Source organism: Dromiciops gliroides, chromosome 3, assembly GCF_019393635.1.
Source record: "Dromiciops gliroides isolate mDroGli1 chromosome 3, mDroGli1.pri, whole genome shotgun sequence".
NCBI classification, from domain to species: Eukaryota; Metazoa; Chordata; class Mammalia; order Microbiotheria; family Microbiotheriidae; genus Dromiciops; species Dromiciops gliroides.
The window spans coordinates 533641173-533661304 of NC_057863.1; the positions used below are offsets into that span (position 1 = coordinate 533641173).

The window sequence follows — 20132 nt, forward strand, 5'->3', positions numbered from 1 at the left end:
GGTAAGTCATTTATCCCTGTTTGCCTCAGTTTCCCCATCTGTAAGATGAGCTGGAGAAGGAAATGACAAACCACTCCAGTATCTTCACAAAGAAAACCCCAAATGGGTATTACAAAGAGTAGACATGACCAAAATATGACTGAACAACAACTGTACCATCTTAGAAATAACTAGTGTTTCAGCAGAGCAGTGGCTGACCATTTTCACTCTTATACTGTGGTATGTAGGTGAATGGTTGTCTGCTGGACCCAGTGCCCCCCATAATGATGAGAAAAGGATGTCAATCGTTGCCTAGTAATATGATGGAGACCTCCATTGATGAAGGAATAGAGACAGAAGGAGAGCCTGAGGAAGACCCCAGCCATTCATTTGATGCTTTCCAATCAACACGCTGTGGGCAGAGACGTCACACATTGGCAGAAGTGACCAATCAGCTAGTCATGATGCCTGGCACAGGTAAATGCTGGTATAGGTATGGGGTCACCCCTTCACTATTTCAGTTGTGTCCTTACCACCACCTGAGAGTTTTGGTTACATTTCAGCATCAAGTTATAGTCTGTTTATTTCTTTTATAGCCCAGATAACAGCAACACGATAAAATCCTAGAACTTAGCCTGTCTGGACCTTTTAAGGACTCGTCATCTGCTGGTGCTGTCCCCCTTATATCTGTTCTCAGATTTGGAGGTTAAGGAAACAGTTCATTTCAGCCCTAGAAGACTGAGCCTAGGAAGGTTAAAAGTTTATGAAACTATTGGCTGATTAGTTAACTGGCTGTGCTACTTATCACATGCCTGAAGAAAGATTTCCTATTGTTGATTATACCTGTTTTGCTGGTTCTTGCAGGAAAAGTCTTTTCTGTGAATGACCACCCCTCCTTGGGCAGTGTGGATTCTGAGTATGACATGGGATCCATTCAGAGGGATCTGAACTTTCTAGAGGACAACCCATCCCTGAAGGACATCATGTTGGCCAATCAGCCTACACATCGCTTGACACCTCCTTTCATAAGCATACGACCTGCCAATCCAGCCATGCAGGTACTGAGCTCACAGAAACGAGAGGCTCACAACAGGTCCCCAGTAAGCTTCAGAGAAGGCAGGAGGGCATCAGATACTTCTCTCACACAAGGTAATTGTTCTTTTCTCTACTTTTCCACCAGTTTTCAAAACTATAAATGATAAGAGCTAAGTGGGACTTTTTAATCATCTTTGTTAACTTGTTTACTAAAAGGTCTTGGGTATTCATCTGGACTTTTTGTTCTTTTTTTTTTCCTTAAATTTTCTTTTTAGGACTTGTAGCATTTAGACAGCACCTTCAGAACCTGGCTCGAACCAAAGGAATTCTTGAACTGAACAAAGTCCAGTTGCTATATGAACAGATGGGGTCAGAGGCAGAACCTAGCTTAGCATCAGCTGCTCCTCAGCTCCAAGACCTTGTCAGCAGTGCCTCACAGGTGGGTATCATAGGCCCTTTAAATAATGAGTGCAAGTCCAAGGCACCTAATAGTCCCGGAAATACATGATTTTAATTTGAAGGATTTACTCCTTTCCCAGAGCATGTGGGATCTTCTATGAAAACACACAACTCTAGATATTTCCTCTTTCTTTCCAGACCCTCAAGGTTAACCTGATCTTCTTGTTAGGGTAACGTCACCAAAACCAAACGCAAAACTAAGCATTCCTAACTAAATTCCACAGCTTAGACCTCTGGAACCGTGACTTTTTCATATAAAAGGTACCACACATCCACATAATATCTTACCCGCCAGACTCTCAACTCTTACTCTCTCAACCTCAATGATAATGAAGCCTCAGTTCCCTAAACAATCCACCCTGTCTCATCTTCTCCTTCCATATCCACTGTCATGGCCTCCCAGATTCTAATCCAGTTCTTCTTGTTCCTTCCTTTATGCTCTCTAGAATTATGGTTGCATCATTAACAAATTTCCCCTCTTCTTAGACTTCTTCCTCTTGCACTTCTTCCACCTCTGGCACTGGATTCCTCCTCCCATCATTCTCTTCCCCCCAAAGATACTGCAGCACTGGCTCTTTTCCCATGTTGGATGTACCCTCCTTGACAACCTTCAGTTTGCTGGTCAGTGAGTAGTAGCTGTAAGCCTTGCTCCCCTCTCGCTATTTTCAGACCCCATCGAAGATCATTCTCTCTTCTTTCTCACAAAGTCCAGTGCCTGGCTTTCTCTCAGCCCCAGTCCCTCTTATCATGCTAGGTGACTTCATCATGCCAGTGGATGATCCTTCCTACACCCTTTAGGCCAAAATCCCTTAATCTCCTCAACTGGCCTGCACTTTCCTTCCATCCCAGCCCCACGCAGGGCTGGTCACACCTTTGACCTGGCGATTGCCCATGAGTGTTCACCTTCCACAATTAAGAATTTTGGAACTCTCCTATCCAGCCATGACCTTCTCCCTCCCTCTCTCTCTCTCTCTCTCTCTCTCTCTCTCTCTCTCTCTCTCTCTCTCAGTGCCTTATGTCTTGTAAACCTTTTATTCATCCTCATCATGACTTCTGGCTCTTCCATCCCTCAGTGATGTCTCAGTCCATCACACATGATCTGACTTCACTTTCTGTTTCCTTTCCTAATCTTAAATCTAGAGTTTACCAATATCAAATCACTTGCCTGCTTATCTTACTATTGCTTATACCTTGTCAATATTCAACCCTGAATTATTCCTACCATTGACCTACTCACATGAACATGACTGAAACTGGAGATCACATAACCACACTGCGTCTACTACAAATGCCAGCTATTCTCAAGTCATTATACCAGAGAAACCCTTTACTCTTCCATGATTGTCTCCAACGGATTCTCCAGAACAGCTATAATCTTATCCTCTGTCCTCAAGCTTCCTACATGACTACCCCCACCATTATCCCTTTCAAGAAAGAACCCGGCCTTATTCAAAGTAGAGGCTAATCACTGGGAATACTCTCTTTTCTCCTCTACATTTCAAAACTCTGGGGTATCACTGCCCATTCTCTCCAGTATATGATGAAAAGATGTCCATCACCTTCACCAAGGCCACCCCTCCACTTATACACTTGATCCCATTTCCTCCCCCAGATTGTCCCCAAAACCATTTCTTTTCTCTAAGCTTCAATCTCTCCCTTTCTATTGGTTTCTTACATGCTGCATATAAACATGCCCAGGTCTCCACCGTCCTTAAAAAATTCTGACTTAGGAGCAGCTAGGTGGCACAGTGGATAGAGCACCAGCCCTGGATTCAGGAGGACCTGAGTTCAAATCCAGCCTCAGACGCTTGACACTTACTAGCTGTGTGACCCTAGTCAAGTCACTTAACCCCAATTGCCTCACCAAAAAAAAAAATCTGACTTAACCCTACCATGCCCTCAGATTATGACCTTCTGTCTCTTCCTTTCTCAGTTAAACTCCTGGAAAGTAGGCTCTCGTTACTTCCTGTCTTCATACTTATTTCTCAATTCCATGCAGTCTAACTTCTGACCTAATCAGTCAACTCAAATTGTTCTCCTCAAAGTTACCAATGATCTTAATTGCCAAATCTAATTGTTTGGTTTTTTTGCTCAGTTCATACTCTTTTTTACACTGGGGTTACAAATACAAAGAATAAAACAAACCCTACTCAAGAAACTAACATTTTAATTTGGGAGGCAATTACATATATAAATATATACAAAATATGAAGAGAATGAATACAAATAAATACAAGATAGAGGCACTACCAATTAGAGAATTAGGAAAGGCTTCATGTAGAAGTGTTGCTTAAGGGGGCAGCTAGGTGGCACAGTGGATAAAGCACCGGCTCTGGATTCCGGAGTACCTGAGTTCAAATTTGGCCTCAGACACTTGACACTTACTAGCTGTGTGACCCTGGGCAAGTCATTTAACCCCCATTGCCCCACAAAAAAAAGAAGAAGAAGAAGAAGAAGTATTGCTTAAGCTGGATTGTGAAGGAGGAGAGGAGTTCTGTGAGGTCGGGGTGCGAAGGGGAGTGTTTTCTAGGCATGGAAGACAACCAATGCATAGCCAGAAATGGAGTCTGGAATGCCATGTATGAGGAACACAGGAAAAGCCAGTCGGGCTGGGTTGTAGGGTACAGGAAGGAGGGTAATGCACAGTGATACTGGAAAGATAGTTTGGGATCTCATTGTTCAGGACTTTAAAAGCTAAATATAAAACTTTGGAAAGCCACAAGAGTTTACTGAGTAGGGAAATTACATAGTTAGACCTGTGACTTAAGGAAAATCACATTGGCAGCTATGTGAAAGATGAATTCTAAAGGAGAGAGATCTGAGGCTCAGATACCGATTAGGAAGCTAATGTAATAATCCCAGCAAGAGAAAATGAGGGGGGGCAGCTGGATGGCACAGTGCATAAAGCACCGGCCCTGGATGCAGGAGGACCTGAGTTCAAATCTGGCCTCAGACCCTTGACACTTTCTAGCTGTGTGACCCTGGGAAAGTAACCCTCATTGCCCCACCAAAAAATTAAAAAAAATTAAAATTAAAAAAAAGAGAGAGAGAAAATGAGGTCCTGAATTTGAGTGGTGGCTTAATGAGTAGAGAAAAAATGGAGATCAATAGGAGATATATGGAGTCGGCCCTGACAGGGTTTGGCAACATGGTATATAGGAGAATGACGACATGGTTGTGAAAACTTGGGTGACTAAAAGGCCTGCCCTCAGATGTACTAAGAAAGTTTGGCAGAGTGGTTGGATTGAGGAAAAATTAACAACTTCCGGTCTAGATGAGTTGAGCATGAGGTTTGTGTAAGACATCCAGTTTGAAATTTCCAATAAGTCATTGATAATGTAGGATTGAACCTCAGGGAAGAGGTCAGGGCTGGATATATCAATCTGTGAGCCATCTGCATATAGATATAGTAATTAAACCCATGGGAGCTGATGGCATAACTGAGAGACTGTAGAGAAGAAGAAAGGGCCCAGGATAGAATCTTGGGGTATAGCCATGGCTAAATGGGTATGATACAGCACATGAGCCCTCCAAGGAGACTGAGGAGTGGCTAGACAGGTAGAAGGAGAATCAGAAGGTGACATCTTGAAATCCTAGAAGAGAGGAGGGAGCAGCCTCAAGAGGCTGGTTAACGGTGCCAGATGCTTCAGAGAAGTCACTAAGGACTGAGGGGAAAAGCACATCAGACTTGGCAAATGAGAGACCATCAGTAACTTTAGGGAGGGCAGTTTCAGTTAAATGATTACATTGGAAGCCAGGTTGCAAAGGCCCAAGAGTTAGTGAAAGAAATGACTCTATATATCTAGCCCCAGATGCTCTCCCGAGCGCCAGTACTGCATGACCAATTAATAACCAAACACAAACGCCTGTGTTTGGCATTTAAAGCCCTTCCCGGTCTTGCTCCAGCATACCTTTCCAAACTTAATTGCATTACTTTCCTTCAGGTTCTCTTTGATTCACTGTGATCCAGCCAAACTGGTCTTTCTGTTCTTTCTCGCACACAGCCCTTCACCTCCCATCTCCATGCCTTTGCACAGGCTGTGCCTCATGCCTAGAATGTGCTCCCTTCCCACCTCTACCTCTTCAGGCCTCTGGCTTCTTTCAGTCCTCTGCTCCAGTGACGTCCCTCAACTCCTACTATTCACACATAACTATCTGCTCTTTAGAATCGTGAGAGTATAGATCTAGAACTGGAAGTGACCTCAGAGTTGGACATCAGAGTCCAACCCCCTCCTCTTACAGACCAGCAAAAGGAGACTTAGCAGGGAAATAGACTTGCCCAAAGTCACACAGGCAATCAGCACCAGTGGCAGGACGGGAACCAGATCTTCTGATTCCAAAAAGTGTTCTTTTCCCTCCATTTATTTTGTACAGATGTAATGCTTATTCATATACAGGTGTGTTATTTTTCCTCACAGAATATTAGCTCCTGGAGGATAGAGACTGTTTCATTTTGTCTTTGCATTCTCCCTGCCCAGCACAAAACTCATCCCGTAGTATGGATATAATAAATGCTTATTGGCTGATTGAAAGCAGGAGTTCAGTGACCCACACACCACCCCTGTCAAGGAGAAGGTATAGAGCAGTATTTCCCAAAGTATGGTCTAGAGATCCCTGGGGTCCCCGAGACTCTTTCAGGGTCTCTGGAAGGTGAAAACTTTTCACAAAAATACCAGAACATTTTCCTTTTTAATACAGTGAATAGTGATAGCTGTGATCCATATAAACTGTTCACAGTAATTCTAGGAGTATAAAGGCATTCTGGGACCAAAAAGATTGAGAAAACAAGATCTCACTGTGTTTCATCCTTTGTTGACTATTTTTAAACTTTTACATAGTTAAACAAGACACAGCTTTGTAAAGACTCTTCCAGTAAGGTGTTTCCCATATGTGTGTTAACATCAGACGTCAGACAAGATTCAGCACAGATGCCTTTGACAGTCAGCCCTCCGATTATTAAGATCAAGTGTGGCATTAAACAAGGGACATGCATGCTCTCCAAAGGTGTTTATTACAGTCTTGGAGGATGTCAGAGCAGAGTTCAAATGCAAGAAGTCCTCTAAATGTTTGCAGATGACATTGTGCTAACTGCATAAAATCCTGAAAAATTGCAGAGCATTGGTTGTGAAATGAGATTCACAACACTCAGAAGAATCCAACTTAATAATCTATACAGGAAAAACCAAGTAGATGAAGAATACCTATTGTTCAGAGTATGATATGCTCTTGGATCTACAGTCTGTAGAGCTGGTCCACCAGTTCATAGATCTTGGGCAGGCACTGCAGATGCATTGTAATGATCTGGGAGGTGCAGTAGATAGAGCACTGGCCCTGGATTCAGGAGGACCTGAGTTCAAATTCAGCCTCAAGACACTTGACACTTACTAGCTGTGTGACCTTGGGTAAGTCATTAACCCCAATTGCCTCACTAAAAAATAATAATAATAATGATCTGGGCTCAGAATTAATTAGGAAAAAGGAGTAAGTTATACTACATTTGGGAAATTATGCAGTACTTTCACTGACCCCAAGCTTTTTCCTAAAAAATAAAAAACTCATTTTTAACACCAGTATTTTTTCTATGATACTTGTTGTTGTTGAGTCATGTCCAGTTCTTCATGACCCAATTTGGGGTTTTCTTGGCAAAGATACTGGAGTGATTTGCCATTTCCATCTTACAGATGAAGAAACTGAGGCAAACAGGGTTAAGTGACTTGCCCAGGGTCTCACAGCTAATAAATGTCTCAGGTTGCATTTAAACTCAGGTGTTTCTGACTCCAGGTCTGGTGCTCTATCCACTGAGCTACCTAGCCATCCTGATAAATAAAATTAAAATAAAATTTAATAAAAATCAAAAAACCATTTTAACACTAGTATTTCCCCCTTTTCTGTAAATATGCCACAAAGGGGTTGATGCTCATTGTCTAGAACAAAGGAAACTTGGTGCTATGTTATGGAGAATTAAGATTCTTCCTGATAATCCTTAATGTTATTGAAACTGAGACCCTCACAGGGAATTTAAAGTTGCTTTTCCTTCTCTTCTTCTCCTCGTCAGGAGGAAGCCACTCAGCCACAGGAAAATGCCTCTGTTTTCTCTAACACTGTGCATCCACAACTGTCCAGACGTCAGAGCCTAGAGACCCAGTACCTGCAGCATAGACTCCAGGTGGGATCCTTCCCCTTCTTCCTCTGCCAGGATCTGGCAGTGAGCAAAACAAACATTTGCTCTGGGTGGTGGTTATTGAGAGGTGCTGCATTCCTTATTGTCATATACTCTTTGTGGCTTCTGGGAATGTAATTAGACCTGGGCCGAAATCTGTCCTCAAGCCCAGGAAAATAAACGTCCTTGAGGTATTGATTGGTCAGAAGCAACCTGGCCTTCTGCGTTCCCAACTGACCCTAACATGAAAATGTGAATAACTTATTTTTCAAACCCAATAAATCCTTGTTGCAGTCCTACAAATTATACGAGTGAATAACTAAAGAATGAGAAAGGTTGAAACTGAAGACGGCTGTCTGTCCTCCTAACTCCGCTCCATCTTCTTCTGCGAGGCTCTGCTCATATCAGGGAAAGAGTAGTCTGGTGTCCTACAAAGATTCCTGCTAGCTTTTTGTCAGGATTCTCCTCCGGGCCCAAGAGGTCTGATGTGCTATGCCTAGCACACTGTTTGTCCTGAGTTCCCTTGTTCAAATGTCATTGCAGAAACCCAGTCTCCTGTCCAAAGCACAGAACACCTGCTGCCAGCTCTACGGTAAGGATCCTCCCCGGAGCCTGGAGCAGCAGCTGCAAGAGCACAGGTGAGAGCCTCCGGCCCCAGCCCGAGAAGCCTGCCTGGGTGGGCCCGAGACCTTCTCCCACCCCCTGGTGTTCATTTGCCTGGCAAGGAAGAACAGGCACCAGTTGTGCCTCTTAATCCCCTGGGGAGGGGGGTCTCCACTCTGTCTGTTGTGCCCAGTGCTACAAGGAGGGGGCCAGGCAGTTATGCCTTCAAGGTCCTGGTCTAGGAGCCTCTTCTGGAGGCTGCCCTGAGGAATCATCTTTGTCAGGACCGGTTCCCCTAGACTCTAGGTTCAGTGCTTAGGAAGGACATTTGTGACTTGGAAGAAGGCCAAGGACACGTCCCCACTCAAACCCTGGCAATGGCCAGCTCCCTGGGACGTTCTTTGTCTTGCCAGCAGGTGGTTATTACTTTTCATCGAGGGAGCAAACCTTGCCCCGTCCTGCCTCTTGCATGAGCTGGAGCCTCTGGCTTTACATATGAAGTTCCAAGTTTGAGAAGCTGAGAATTAGAGCTTGACTTTATGTCAAGGGGAAAAACTTGGGGGAACCCCCCAATTTGGCCAGAGCTGGGGAGACCCTAGCATTGTTTTTGGTAGTAAGGAACAGTTGTTACTACTGCTTTTCTCCTGGGAAGGGAAGGAGGTTGGGGACCTTGGGTAGGGTCTTTCTTTTCATTCATTCCTTTTCCTCTCCCTGATTCAGGCTCCATCAGAAGCGGCTCTTCCTCCAGAAGCAGTCCCAGCTGCAGGCGTACTTTAACCAGATGCAAATAGCAGAGAATTCCTTTCCGAGGCCAAACCAGCAGCTGCCACTTCCCCACCAGGAGCAGCTCCCCGGTCCTCCGCCACAGCCCTCCCAGCCCCCCCAGTTCAGCCTGGCCCAGTCACTAAGCCCGGTCCTAGAGCCTTCCTCAGAGCAAATGCAATATGACCCCTTCCTCAGCCAATACCGTAAACTGCAGCTACAGCCCTTGCCCTCCTCGCAGGTTCCCAGCTCTCCTCCTCCGCTGTCATCACAGATGCAGCAGCAGCCGCCACAGCCGCCAGCAGCTCCCCCACCCTTACCATTCTCTTATCAGACTCCTGAGCTGGCAGGTGCTGCCCCTCCTGAGCCAGACTATCCTCCCCCCTGTCAGTATTCCATGGACCCAGCTCAGCAAAGCAATGTAGCATCACCAGACTGTCCCCGGAGCTCAGGGCCAAGGGAGTCCCCCTCCAACTATGACCCGTTACCACTTTCTGAGTTGCCTGGACTCTTTGATTGTGAAATGATGGAGGCTGTTGACCCACAGCCCAGTGGCTATGTCCTTGTGAATTAGCCCCAGCACACGCAGTGTTCATGTCAGGAAGCAAGGCAAGCAGGGCAAAGGAAAAGAGTGTGAATTTTTGTTTTTATTCCAACCTTGAAATTCACAGCTTATTTTCCTGCATTTCCCCTCGTGGGGAAATGTCAAGTTGCCCAACTGGAACTGTCAGGGCCTGGCTGACGCTGGGTGCTTAGATCAGCCTGGCCTTGTCCCCAGGAGCTTCAGAGGCAGGTACTGAACGTAGTTGTTAGGCTGAAGATCATGCCCCTTGGGCACATGGAACAGACTCGAGGAAGACTCAGAAAATGTTTTTTGTAGGAAGAAAGGAATTCACACCTTCATTGTATACCAACTTATAGCAGTCAATATAGAGGGAAACCGGTGAAAGCAAGAATGCGGCATGACCTGTTTCCTGGCAATAAAAGCAATATATTTTTCACTGAAATAAAGCAACAAAGTGTTAGGCGCTAAAAGATAAATCAAGAGTGCTTATGGATTGTGGGTACACAGGTGATTTTAAAAGAAAGTCCTATCATGGCATTGCATTGTGGCGTGTGATGAGCTTTGTTCTTTGACTAATAAGTAATAGCATTTCACCTTTGTTGGGAGAAGCAAGAGATGAACCCCTGAGATGGGCTTCCTCTGGTTGAAAGTGGCACACCTTCTCAGCAGGTGCAGGCCCCCACAGAAAGGGGACCAGCCCCATTGGGCTTAGGCTATAAGAACTGCCATGACTTTCAGAGTCAGTGCTCCTTGTTCTCCAAAGATAACAGAAAGGAGAAATGCCCGAGACGTCGTGAAGGACGACCTTGAGCAGAAGAAACAGCAGGCTTCTCTCGCACAGTCCCTTGGGAAGACTTCTGGTCTCGCAGCAGCTGATGGGCAAGGTCTCTTAAAAAGGAATAACTGTATAAATTTACACTATACGTTGCTAAGTGGTTTATTAAGCTTTTGTATGTTGGACAGTGGTGTAGGGTTTTAGCACGTGTTAAGGACAAGCAAAGTGAATGTTGGTGGCATCCCATGGGAAGCGGCGGCAGCAGCACCATGCCTTCTGGGTTCTTCGGCAGACTGCAGCACCCCATCGTATCCATGCTGAATCCAAAGTGACGTCAGGGGGTGTTCTACCGTGTCCTCTGCTGTTCTGACTTGTTTATCTGCTTGAAATGTTAAGCGTATGACAGCAATATTCAAAGAACTCTGGATGTGGTAACCATTTCACAGCAGACCATCTGCCAGTCACTTGACATTCATTAGTAGAACTTAACCTCACCTCAGACCTTAGAATTTATCAAAAATGAGTCAAAAGCAGATGTGACTACAAGTCTCCTGTATACCTAGAATTAGTGGTTCCTCATTTGGATAGTGTCAACCAAGTGTTAGAAAGTCAGTATTAATTATGGAGTAATTTACCCTGTCCTCAGCGTGGCCACTCCTCCACAGCACAGATGGGCATACTACAGCACAAAGACTAGGGGTCCTACACTGTTCCTGCAGGGACATAAGAAAATACATCAAGAAGCCTTTTGCCTTGGTCACCAGGTCCCACAGGGGAACAAGGAGCCGGATGGAGACCGGGGATTCCGTTTAAAGCTCCCCAGCTCATTTCCCCCTCTCAACATTGTTTCTGATGCCCACAGTTGTTGGCTCAGTAGATCCAACTTGTCTGTCATCATGTGATTAACATTCTGGGTCAGGTAGATGAAGACAAGTGGTGTTGACCACTCTGGCTCAGGAAGTGAAGAGCTGGTTCTGGGTTGGCTTCCATGTGACAGAGAAGGGGGCTAGTGGAAAGGATGGAATTACAATAATTTTAAGTCGTAACCTAGGAAGTCTTCGTTTATGTAGAAAATGTGTGCAGGGAGGCAGGGTTTTTACACTTAAGGCTAGACAGGCACATGGAATTGGCAAAGGTGATTGATCAGAGGTGCTTGGGGGGTGGGGGAGACTATCTACTGGTTGTCACATTTTAAGCTTCCACAGAACTTAAGCCAGAAGGGGAAAAAAATTTTTTTGACATAAATAGCAGCAGTTGCCTTACATTGCTTCCTAATTTGCTAGATGAAAGACATTTATTTTATTCACTGTGTTCTTTCTAAGGCTATATTGATCTCTAACCACTTCAAGTCTGCAAACAGTGGCAGATCCTAAAATGACTTGATATGTTTAGATTGGAGATGGATGGATGTGTTTTCAAAGATGTACTAGTGTTGTTCTCTGGTGTTTATGAAATTGAAATACTTTCCATTTTGAACATAGGAACCATTTCCAAAGCATAGCAATTCTGTTGGTTACAGATTTACATCTCGGTTTTCTCTCCATATCCCTTTCATTCAGACAACTGACAGAATCTCTCCAGAGGCCAGTTGGGATTGCATGGCACGAGAGAGGTCCATCCATTGAAAAAAGAAGTGGAGAAGTTATTCAGAGGTTAAAGACATCAGGGACAAAGGGGAGAAATAGTGCAACGGTCAACAGTGTGGGGCCTATGAGTATTACTAAATAACTGAGGCTTGGCAGCATAAGATTCACCTGTTGAGGAAACAAAGCCTCTCCTACTTAACTGGTCTTTAGGGACCAAATACCAATGTGTTTCAAGGAGAAATCAATAAATTCCTATAGCAATCTGTAGTTACCAATGTTTCAGCTGATAAGCAGAAAAGATTCTCCCTCCTGGTCAGCTAGCTCTAGACGATTAGGTCCTTTGCTCTGTTCCTTAACCAGTGACCTGTAAACTCCCTATAGTTTTCTTTAAACAAATGCAAAATAACACTAAAAGGACATAGTACCACTGTATATCAATGCTACTTTGGCTGCTTCTGTTTGCATCTGTTTAACATTGGCAGAGTGTACACTACTGTATAGTAATTATTAGCTTCATTATCTTGTATTAAGAGATGCCTCTGGAGAAACTTTGAGATGTCTATGGGGTAAGAATTTCACATGGAGGAAAGTGCAATATGTGTGTGGTACCTTTTGATTTTTTTTTTCTTTTAGATCATGGGGATTAGTCTTTTGCTTTGGGAAAAATGGCACCACTACTGTTACAGTTGGGTGCATTTGTCTTTAGTCTATTCACATGCAACTGATATGCTGGGCTCTGTAAAGCAATTACAGTGTATTTCTAAAGAATAAAGAGGACAGATCTACTTTTAAATCAGTGGTGACTAAGCTGTGCACCAGCAAGCCCAGACTCAGCACCAGCTCTCCCCGCTCCTTTCAAGCATTACTTTCCCGCCATTTATGACTTAAGGGGATGGACAGAGGATAAAATGGGCATCTGCCCTGGCATCTATTGTCCAAGTGACAGAAAATACCTGGACTACCACCAAGGAGAGACGTGACTCAGGGACTCAGCCCATCCTAGTGTAGACCGTTTTTCACCTTGGACCTCTCCCTCACACCTTACTCCCAACTTCATGGGGATGAGAAAAGACAGAATTTGATACCAGCCACTTTGGGTACCTATTTCCCCTTGGAAACTGACACACCAAACTACACACCAAAATTTTGGGGGACTGGGAAGGCCCAAGGCTATGTGGACCTTTTCCCCTTAGGTTTCCATTTTAGCTTCATGATTAAGGAGAGGTAGGTAACTCCCCTCATGAAATCAGCTGAGAAAGAGGCCTGGAATACAGCCCAACTGATTTGGAACAACCTACTGAGTACTGGTGAGAAGTGGTATATATGGATCCACTAGTTATAGTAAAAATGGCCTCAATAGAAATCACCATTTGGGATGAGGTGGTAACCCTCTTTTATGGTTGCTCAGAACCTATAGGTGAAGTGTTATCTTTGTACCACCCCTTGTACTGCTGCTAATTACCTTAGGATCATATTCTTTTTTTCGGTTTTGGTTTTGTTTTGTTTGGGTTTGGGGTTTTTTGTTTGTTTGTTTGTTTGTTTTGTTTTGGCACTGAATTGCAGCTCACCCCATGACCTTTAAAGGAAAATACTTAGAATCTGGGGTAGGGATAATGATAGATTATTCCCAGCAACAGTTTACTCCTGCTGCAATTGGTTCAACTCTTTTAGGTACAGACTCATTGAGACATCCCCCAGGTAGGTGTAGAATTATGGAAAATTTCATTTCCCTGATGTTATTGCCTTTAGACATTATAAGACCATCACAATCAAACTACCTATATTTTAGGCTCCTAATGCTTTCTGTTCTGCATGCTGTTCAGAAGTCAGTGTCAGACCGTTCTACTTTAGCTCACTATTTAAAATAAGTTCATGCTCTGAATAACTTGCATTCCAAACCTGATGAGTCATTAACTTTTAAAAAGCAACACTGATGTAATTTACCAATATTGGTCTTACAAACCTGGTACGATTTGGAAAGCCTCATTCCCAATTTTGATCTTTCTTGTTCTTTACTTCTCACTTAAACAGCAAAGGTGGGGAAAGAGGGGGGAATAAATATTACGATGGAATCTGCAGAATTCATTGCTCCCTCTCTACTTTTGGGACTTAGCATCTGATTTCAGCAGACTAATTCAGAGGCAGATAATTATCCTCTCTCCTGAGATGTTCAACGGCTTTAAAAAGATGATCATTCATGATGAATAATGCATATGTAGCATGACTCAAAAAGGTGATTCATATATTACATCATTAAGATTCCCTGCTTTGGCCTATGTGATCTTGTCAGAAGTCAGAGGGATGGACCAAACCCTTCTAAATTCCTCCCAGTTCTATACCATGATTCTACCCTCCGGTATACACCATCATGTATTCCTGTTTTGCTACATTTTCTCCTAAGAGAATGTTTCCTGGAACTTGATCGTTTTTAGAGTTGTTCTATCTTCAGAGATTTTAACTGAGGAACTTTAAACTTCAGCTAACAAAGGTCTCCTTTGTTAGGTCACCTCTTCAGATGAGATTCCCCACTACTGATAAGACCTTTTCAGGGATTTAAAAAAAAAATTGCCTTGATTGGACAAAAACTTCAAATTCTTTTCGGGAAAAGAAGGATGATGTTTTAATACTGGTAGAAATACATGGTATCACCAGAAAATGATCCCAAACATAAGTAGTATTAAGTTGGCAAAGTCAATCAAATGGTTTGCCACTGACTAAATATGGTCTAATATCTCAATATGCTTTAGACCATATCTAAACTGAAAGTTTTTACCTGACTAAGGCAGTTCTAGTGGTGGTAATATACAACTGTTGGCAAAATATGAAGTCACATGATGGAAAAGGAAGATGATGGCAAGAATCAGACGCTACCTTCTCTTTCTGTACTGCAATAATACAAGCATGTTTCTTCTTGCAGAAAAAAGGCAAAATAAGCTGCTTTTATTTCTGAGGGTGATTGTTCTTTGGGCTGATCTGTGAAAGAGTTCATTTTGATAAAAATCTGGCCAATCATGAATTTTTCCTTTTTTATTTTGGGCTTCTTAGTTTTTTTGGTGAGTTTGATGATTTGGGGTATCTTAAAGCAAATCACAACTCTAATGTGAAAAAATTAAAATGTATCCCCATCACCACTCAGTGTTAGGAAATTGTTTAAAATGCAGTGATCTTTGTACCAAAAGGTAATTTAATGGGGTTGTTTCCTGCAAGGAAATTGTTTTTATGTGTAATCCCTGTTGAATTAACAGAAAATAAAGGCAACAGTGTTTTTATTAGCACTTGAGTGAGCTGCATTTTCAAAGGGGCCTGCCTGACACTCCAAGGCCCTCGGACAGATGAGTATCTGTTCCACTGGCTTAACTCCTTTGCTATGAAGACCCTACATGGCATTGTAAATGTGTGTGTGTGTGTGTGGGGAGGGGTGTCCTATGAGCTCCAGGGCTTATTTCAGGCAGCAAAGGAGAGTGGATAATGTGCTCTCATTGACGTCAGCAGGGTAAATAATACCTCGCATGTGTTACCCTTTAAAGCAGACTGCTAACCACAGCACAGGCGGTGCTACCCCACCCCCAAGGCCCCTACCTCAACTCCACTGTACAGAGCCTTGACTGGAATCTGGATACCAAGGTGGGGCAGTCATTCCATCAAGACTGGAATTTGCAGACATCCTATCAATCACTAGAACATAGGCTTGTTAGGCAGCAATGCTCACCCACACAGATACAGGACTCCCTGGTATTATATGACACTAAGGATAGAATAAACTACTGATGAGCCCCCTCATGCCCCCCAGGTCATGTGATTGGCTCTCAAATTCATACATAATGGTGTTCAGGGGGAGTCACTGACCATGACGTTTGAGGTAGGCCTATTCTGAGGGCTAATTTTCTTGCCAGACAATATCCATGGTCCACAGTATTGAGACTTTATTTTTTCTCCTAGTGTGGTGCTTTATGTGTTGTGGGCACTTTTTCAAATGTTTCCGGATGAATGAACTTGCCACATTGCTAATGACTGAGTCACTGGATGTGTGTAGGCAGCAGAACCTACAGATTCCTAGGGATAGAAGGCAGCAGATCCTGGCCAAGAAGCTCCTTTCCCACAGTCAGCCTATTAGTCGTCTTGACTAGAACCCAAGTAGACAAGGGAGTCGGTAAACCAAACATTTGCATTTGTACCTGCTGACCACTCCCAACATAGCAACAGGATGTTTCAATCATGCATCTATAGCTCATCAAATTCTATACCATTTTTAAACTGAGTTGCATCCAAATACACTAGAGGCAAAACAAGTTTTCTGGGATTCTAAGCAGCCCCTCCTGATTCCCCAGAACTCACCCACCGGGCCAGGAAATTCTACAGTGGAAATGCACAGTCCAAGAATTTTATTTTGTTTGCAAGTGGAATTTTTACTGACAGCGTCTCTCCTGAGAAGCTGATCTGATCAGTCTTAGGTGACTACTATTTGTCATCTCACATTTGCCGTTTTCATGTTTGCCATTTCTGCTGTCGCCATCCTAATATCCTGGTATCTGGAAAAATTATTTTTCAATTTGGGAAACCTGGCAGCCTCGGGTAGGGAGCTGCCCAGCTCCCATCCTGCCCAACCTCACAGACTGTTGCCATCTGTAGGTCCTCGGGCATTCAGATCATAAGACCAGACCAGTTCCACTGGGGTCAATGGTCTTTTGGAGTCAGCCAGGTTTGGCTGCAGCCTTTGGGCTGAAGTGCGCAAGTAAAGAAAGGAGCCGGCCCAGGGGTACCTAAACTCTATAACACAGGGCATCTGGCCAACCTTAAACTGCATAGTTGGAATAACAGAAGAAAACTCTCTGCCAATTCCCATTAAATTTCAAAAACTATGTAGCATGATTCACCAAAGTTACTATTTATTCTAAAGTCCCTTCATAATGGAAGTAAAAGATACTTTAGCAGTGCCTCTTCCTAAGACTTGCCTACTTCAACTCATTCAATGCAATATTTATGGAAGCATATTACAAAAGTACAACTCAGGTTAAGCATCTTTGTTAAGTCTTTTCAGCTTCCTTATGACAGACTGAGGTGGTGTAATGGATAGAGTGCCAGGCCTGGAATCAGGAAGACTCAAGTTCAAATTCAGCCCCAGATACTTACTAGCTGTGTGACCCTGGGCAAGTCACTTAACCCTGTTTGCTTCCATTTCCTCATTTATAGAATGGGCTGGAGGAGATTGCAAACCACTCCAGTATCTTTGCTAGGAAAACCCCAAATGGGGTCACAAAGAGTCAGATATGGCTATAACTAAATAACAAAAATGACAAACTGAAGAACTCTGCTTTTCTGGCTTACGCATCTCCTCACCACCCCCACAAGCTAGCACCCTAGTTTCGAGTTCCAAGTGAAAAGCCGGTTGTCCATTTGCCATTTACATCTAAAATGAGGGGGCAGCTAGATGGTGCAGTGGTTAAAGCGCTGGCCCTGGATTCAGGAGTACCTGAGTTCAAATCCAGCCTCAGACACTTAACACTTACTAGCTGTGTGACTCTGGGCAAGTCACTTAACCCCCATTGCCCCGCAAAAAAAAATAAAAAAAAAAAAATGAGAGGCTCAACCTTAGCAGATATAATTATGGGGGCTTTCTGGCCTTCACTGGGAGATCATTAGTTATTCAAGTCCTAGAAAGATGGGTGCTGGGTCAAACCATGACAGGGGCTTTCTCTTCAGATCTGTCTTGATGGTAGCTGAGTAGCTGGCTTAGGGAGAGGCTTCTTGCCTGGCAAGAAACTGCTCACAGAGGGGACCAAACTAATAGAGAATGGGACTGTCCTTAGACTAGGTAGAGGAGATAACTACCTATATAGTATAATCTGAAGGATGCCAGGGAAGTATATATCCTCTTTCAAAAGACCTGCCAATATTTGACTACCTATTATTGGAGATTCCTGCCATTAGGTTAAGGTGAAACTTTTTTGTGTGTGTGAGGCAATGAGGGTTAAGTGATTTGCCCAGGGTCACACACCTAGTGTCAAGTGTCTGAGGCTGGATTTGAACTCAGGTCCTTCTGAATCCAGGGCTGGTGCTCTATCCACTGCGCCACCTAGCTGCTCCCTAGGTGAAACTTTTAAAATGTAAGTTTACCGAGAGGGGTAACACATTAAGCTGTCATTAAAACTTGGGTATGAATTAGTTCTATCAGTCTCTTGTCCAATGGCAAGCTAGTCTAGCTCAGGCTTTGAGGGAGAAATGGTAGAATTCAAAGCACTCCTGGCAGGGTAGGCTTCATTCAACAGGGCTACAAGGAAAAGGCTGGAGGAAGGGGGCATTGTTTGGAGAGAACAAGAAGGGAAAGTAATAAAATGCAAGGGGAAGTAGAAGTGCCCCAAGCCAAACAGTGTTGAACCTGATGTCACAAAGATCCAAGTTGTCCTGATGCAGACACTAGCTGTGTGGCCCTTGACTAGTCACTCACAACCTCTCTACCTGTTTTCCATCTACCAAAACAAAGGGGATAACATCCCTTAATTCACAGGATCCTGAGGGTGAAATGAGGTGATGCAGGTAAAGTGCTTTTGCCCACCTTAAAGGGCTTTATAAATATTAGCTGCTCTGTCAGTTATTATCTCATAGGAGGAAGAACTGTGAAGTGTGAGCCCCTGAGGCAATTCCTGAAGGGAGATGGGACACAGGATTCTTCCAATCCAAAAGAATAATTAAGTTCTACCACATTACCACCAGATCCTTTCAAGGAGTCCTTCAAGGTATGCCCATCCCTTATAGAAGAGAAATATGGATCTTTGAGGTATTAGAGCTCCCTGGCCAGTGGCCACTCTCCACCTCGGGCACTCCATTCCCTGGCGTGGGGGAGGGTGACTAGGACAGGCAGGAGTGAAGAATAGCAAAAGAATATTCACATCCATCGACATTACTCTAAGAGTAGATGATACAGACCTCACACAGGGACATCTGGAAAAGGCATGAGGGTCACTGTAGAGCAGGGTCAGGGCTAACGCTTCAGAAGAGCCACCATAGCAGCAAAGGAAGCCCCCTCTCTCCAGCGGGAAGGCCAGGCCAGCAGCATTGAGCTGTTTGCATTTTCTGTATTATTCTCTTAGGTGAAAAAGAATGTATTCCCATGGTACATATCAAGCTGGCCCAACGTGACAGATCAGCTTGGAGCCGTGGATGAAAAAGTGGGAGATGACATTTCTGGAGGGTTTGATTCATCTTAGAATTATGGAGCCTTTCTTTCTGTCTCGGCATTCCTCCCTTCCCTCCCTCCCTTTGTATGGGGAATGCCCATATTCCATCATCATGATCAACTGGAAAGTACCTAGGGAGGGAAAGAAGGAAATCTGGGTTGTAGTCCCAACTGTGTCTAAACTGTAGGAGCTTAAACAGATCAGTCTCCAGGCTTCAGGGTTCCGTTTGGGGTTTTGGGGTTTTTTCCTCCCCTGTGAGGCTAACACTTAGCAGGATGATTGTGAGGGTCCAGTGTATTTCACAACATAAAAGACTATGCAAATTGAAGTATTTTCTTTTGAATCTCCAAAGCAGACTCCCACAAACCTTCTCTGGTAACCTTATCTAGCTGTCATCTTACTAGAAAGTCAGCACTGTTCACTTGCAAAAATCTCTCTAAGGTCCTTACCCTGTTGGGCCTCAGTGTTCAGTAGGTTGCCCCAAGATAGACATGGGCCTTTCCTCCTGATTTTCTGAAACTGGGAGGTTTAGCTAACAGCCAGGTTTGGGCTTCTGGTAGGACTGACCAGCAAAGGCTTTACCAGAAATGAGCATTAACCCTTCATAAGTGGCTCTTTGCCCAATCCCAGTGGAAAGCTACAGTTATATGGTAATGGACAAATTCCCAGGATGAATAGTACAACGGGAAGAATCTAAGGAATTATTAACACCTGGCTCTGTTCCTATGATCCCTAATACTCCTCCTACCTCTTCTGATCCCCCAAAATTTTCACTAGTACTGAGTGCCCATAGGCCAGCTTAAACCAACCAGGGTTGCTCCAGCTCTCAGGAATCACATTTAGAGTGTTTGCTTCTAAATATAAGAAGGAAAACCTTCTCCCCAGCTGGACTTGACAGACCCCAGTCTTGCATTCAAGAAAGCTGATTTTCTTAAGATTTGGCCCTTCAAGGCTTCAAAAGCCAGGTGTCCCCAGCATGGCTAAGCTGCTTAGAACCACCATGTACAGAGCAGGATGTTGAACGGAACGCTCC

At 43.9% G+C, this 20132-nt stretch overlaps 1 protein-coding gene across 3 annotated transcripts in view; it reads left to right on the forward strand.

Annotated features, from left to right (window-relative positions):
* The window catches only part of SIK2 (salt inducible kinase 2), a 159180-nt gene extending 149147 nt beyond the window's left edge, over window positions 1-10033 (forward strand). For all 3 annotated transcript variants that reach the window (XM_043997141.1, XM_043997142.1, XM_043997143.1), the window contains 6 exons: window positions 228-456; window positions 844-1128; window positions 1290-1453; window positions 7529-7639; window positions 8177-8271; window positions 8957-10033. In XM_043997141.1, coding sequence (XP_043853076.1) covers window positions 228-456; window positions 844-1128; window positions 1290-1453; window positions 7529-7639; window positions 8177-8271; window positions 8957-9572 — 1500 coding nt within the window. In that variant the 3' untranslated portion in view covers window positions 9573-10033. The remainder of the gene's footprint in view (window positions 1-227; window positions 457-843; window positions 1129-1289; window positions 1454-7528; window positions 7640-8176; window positions 8272-8956) is intronic.
* The last annotated feature ends 10099 nt before the right edge of the window (window positions 10034-20132 follow it).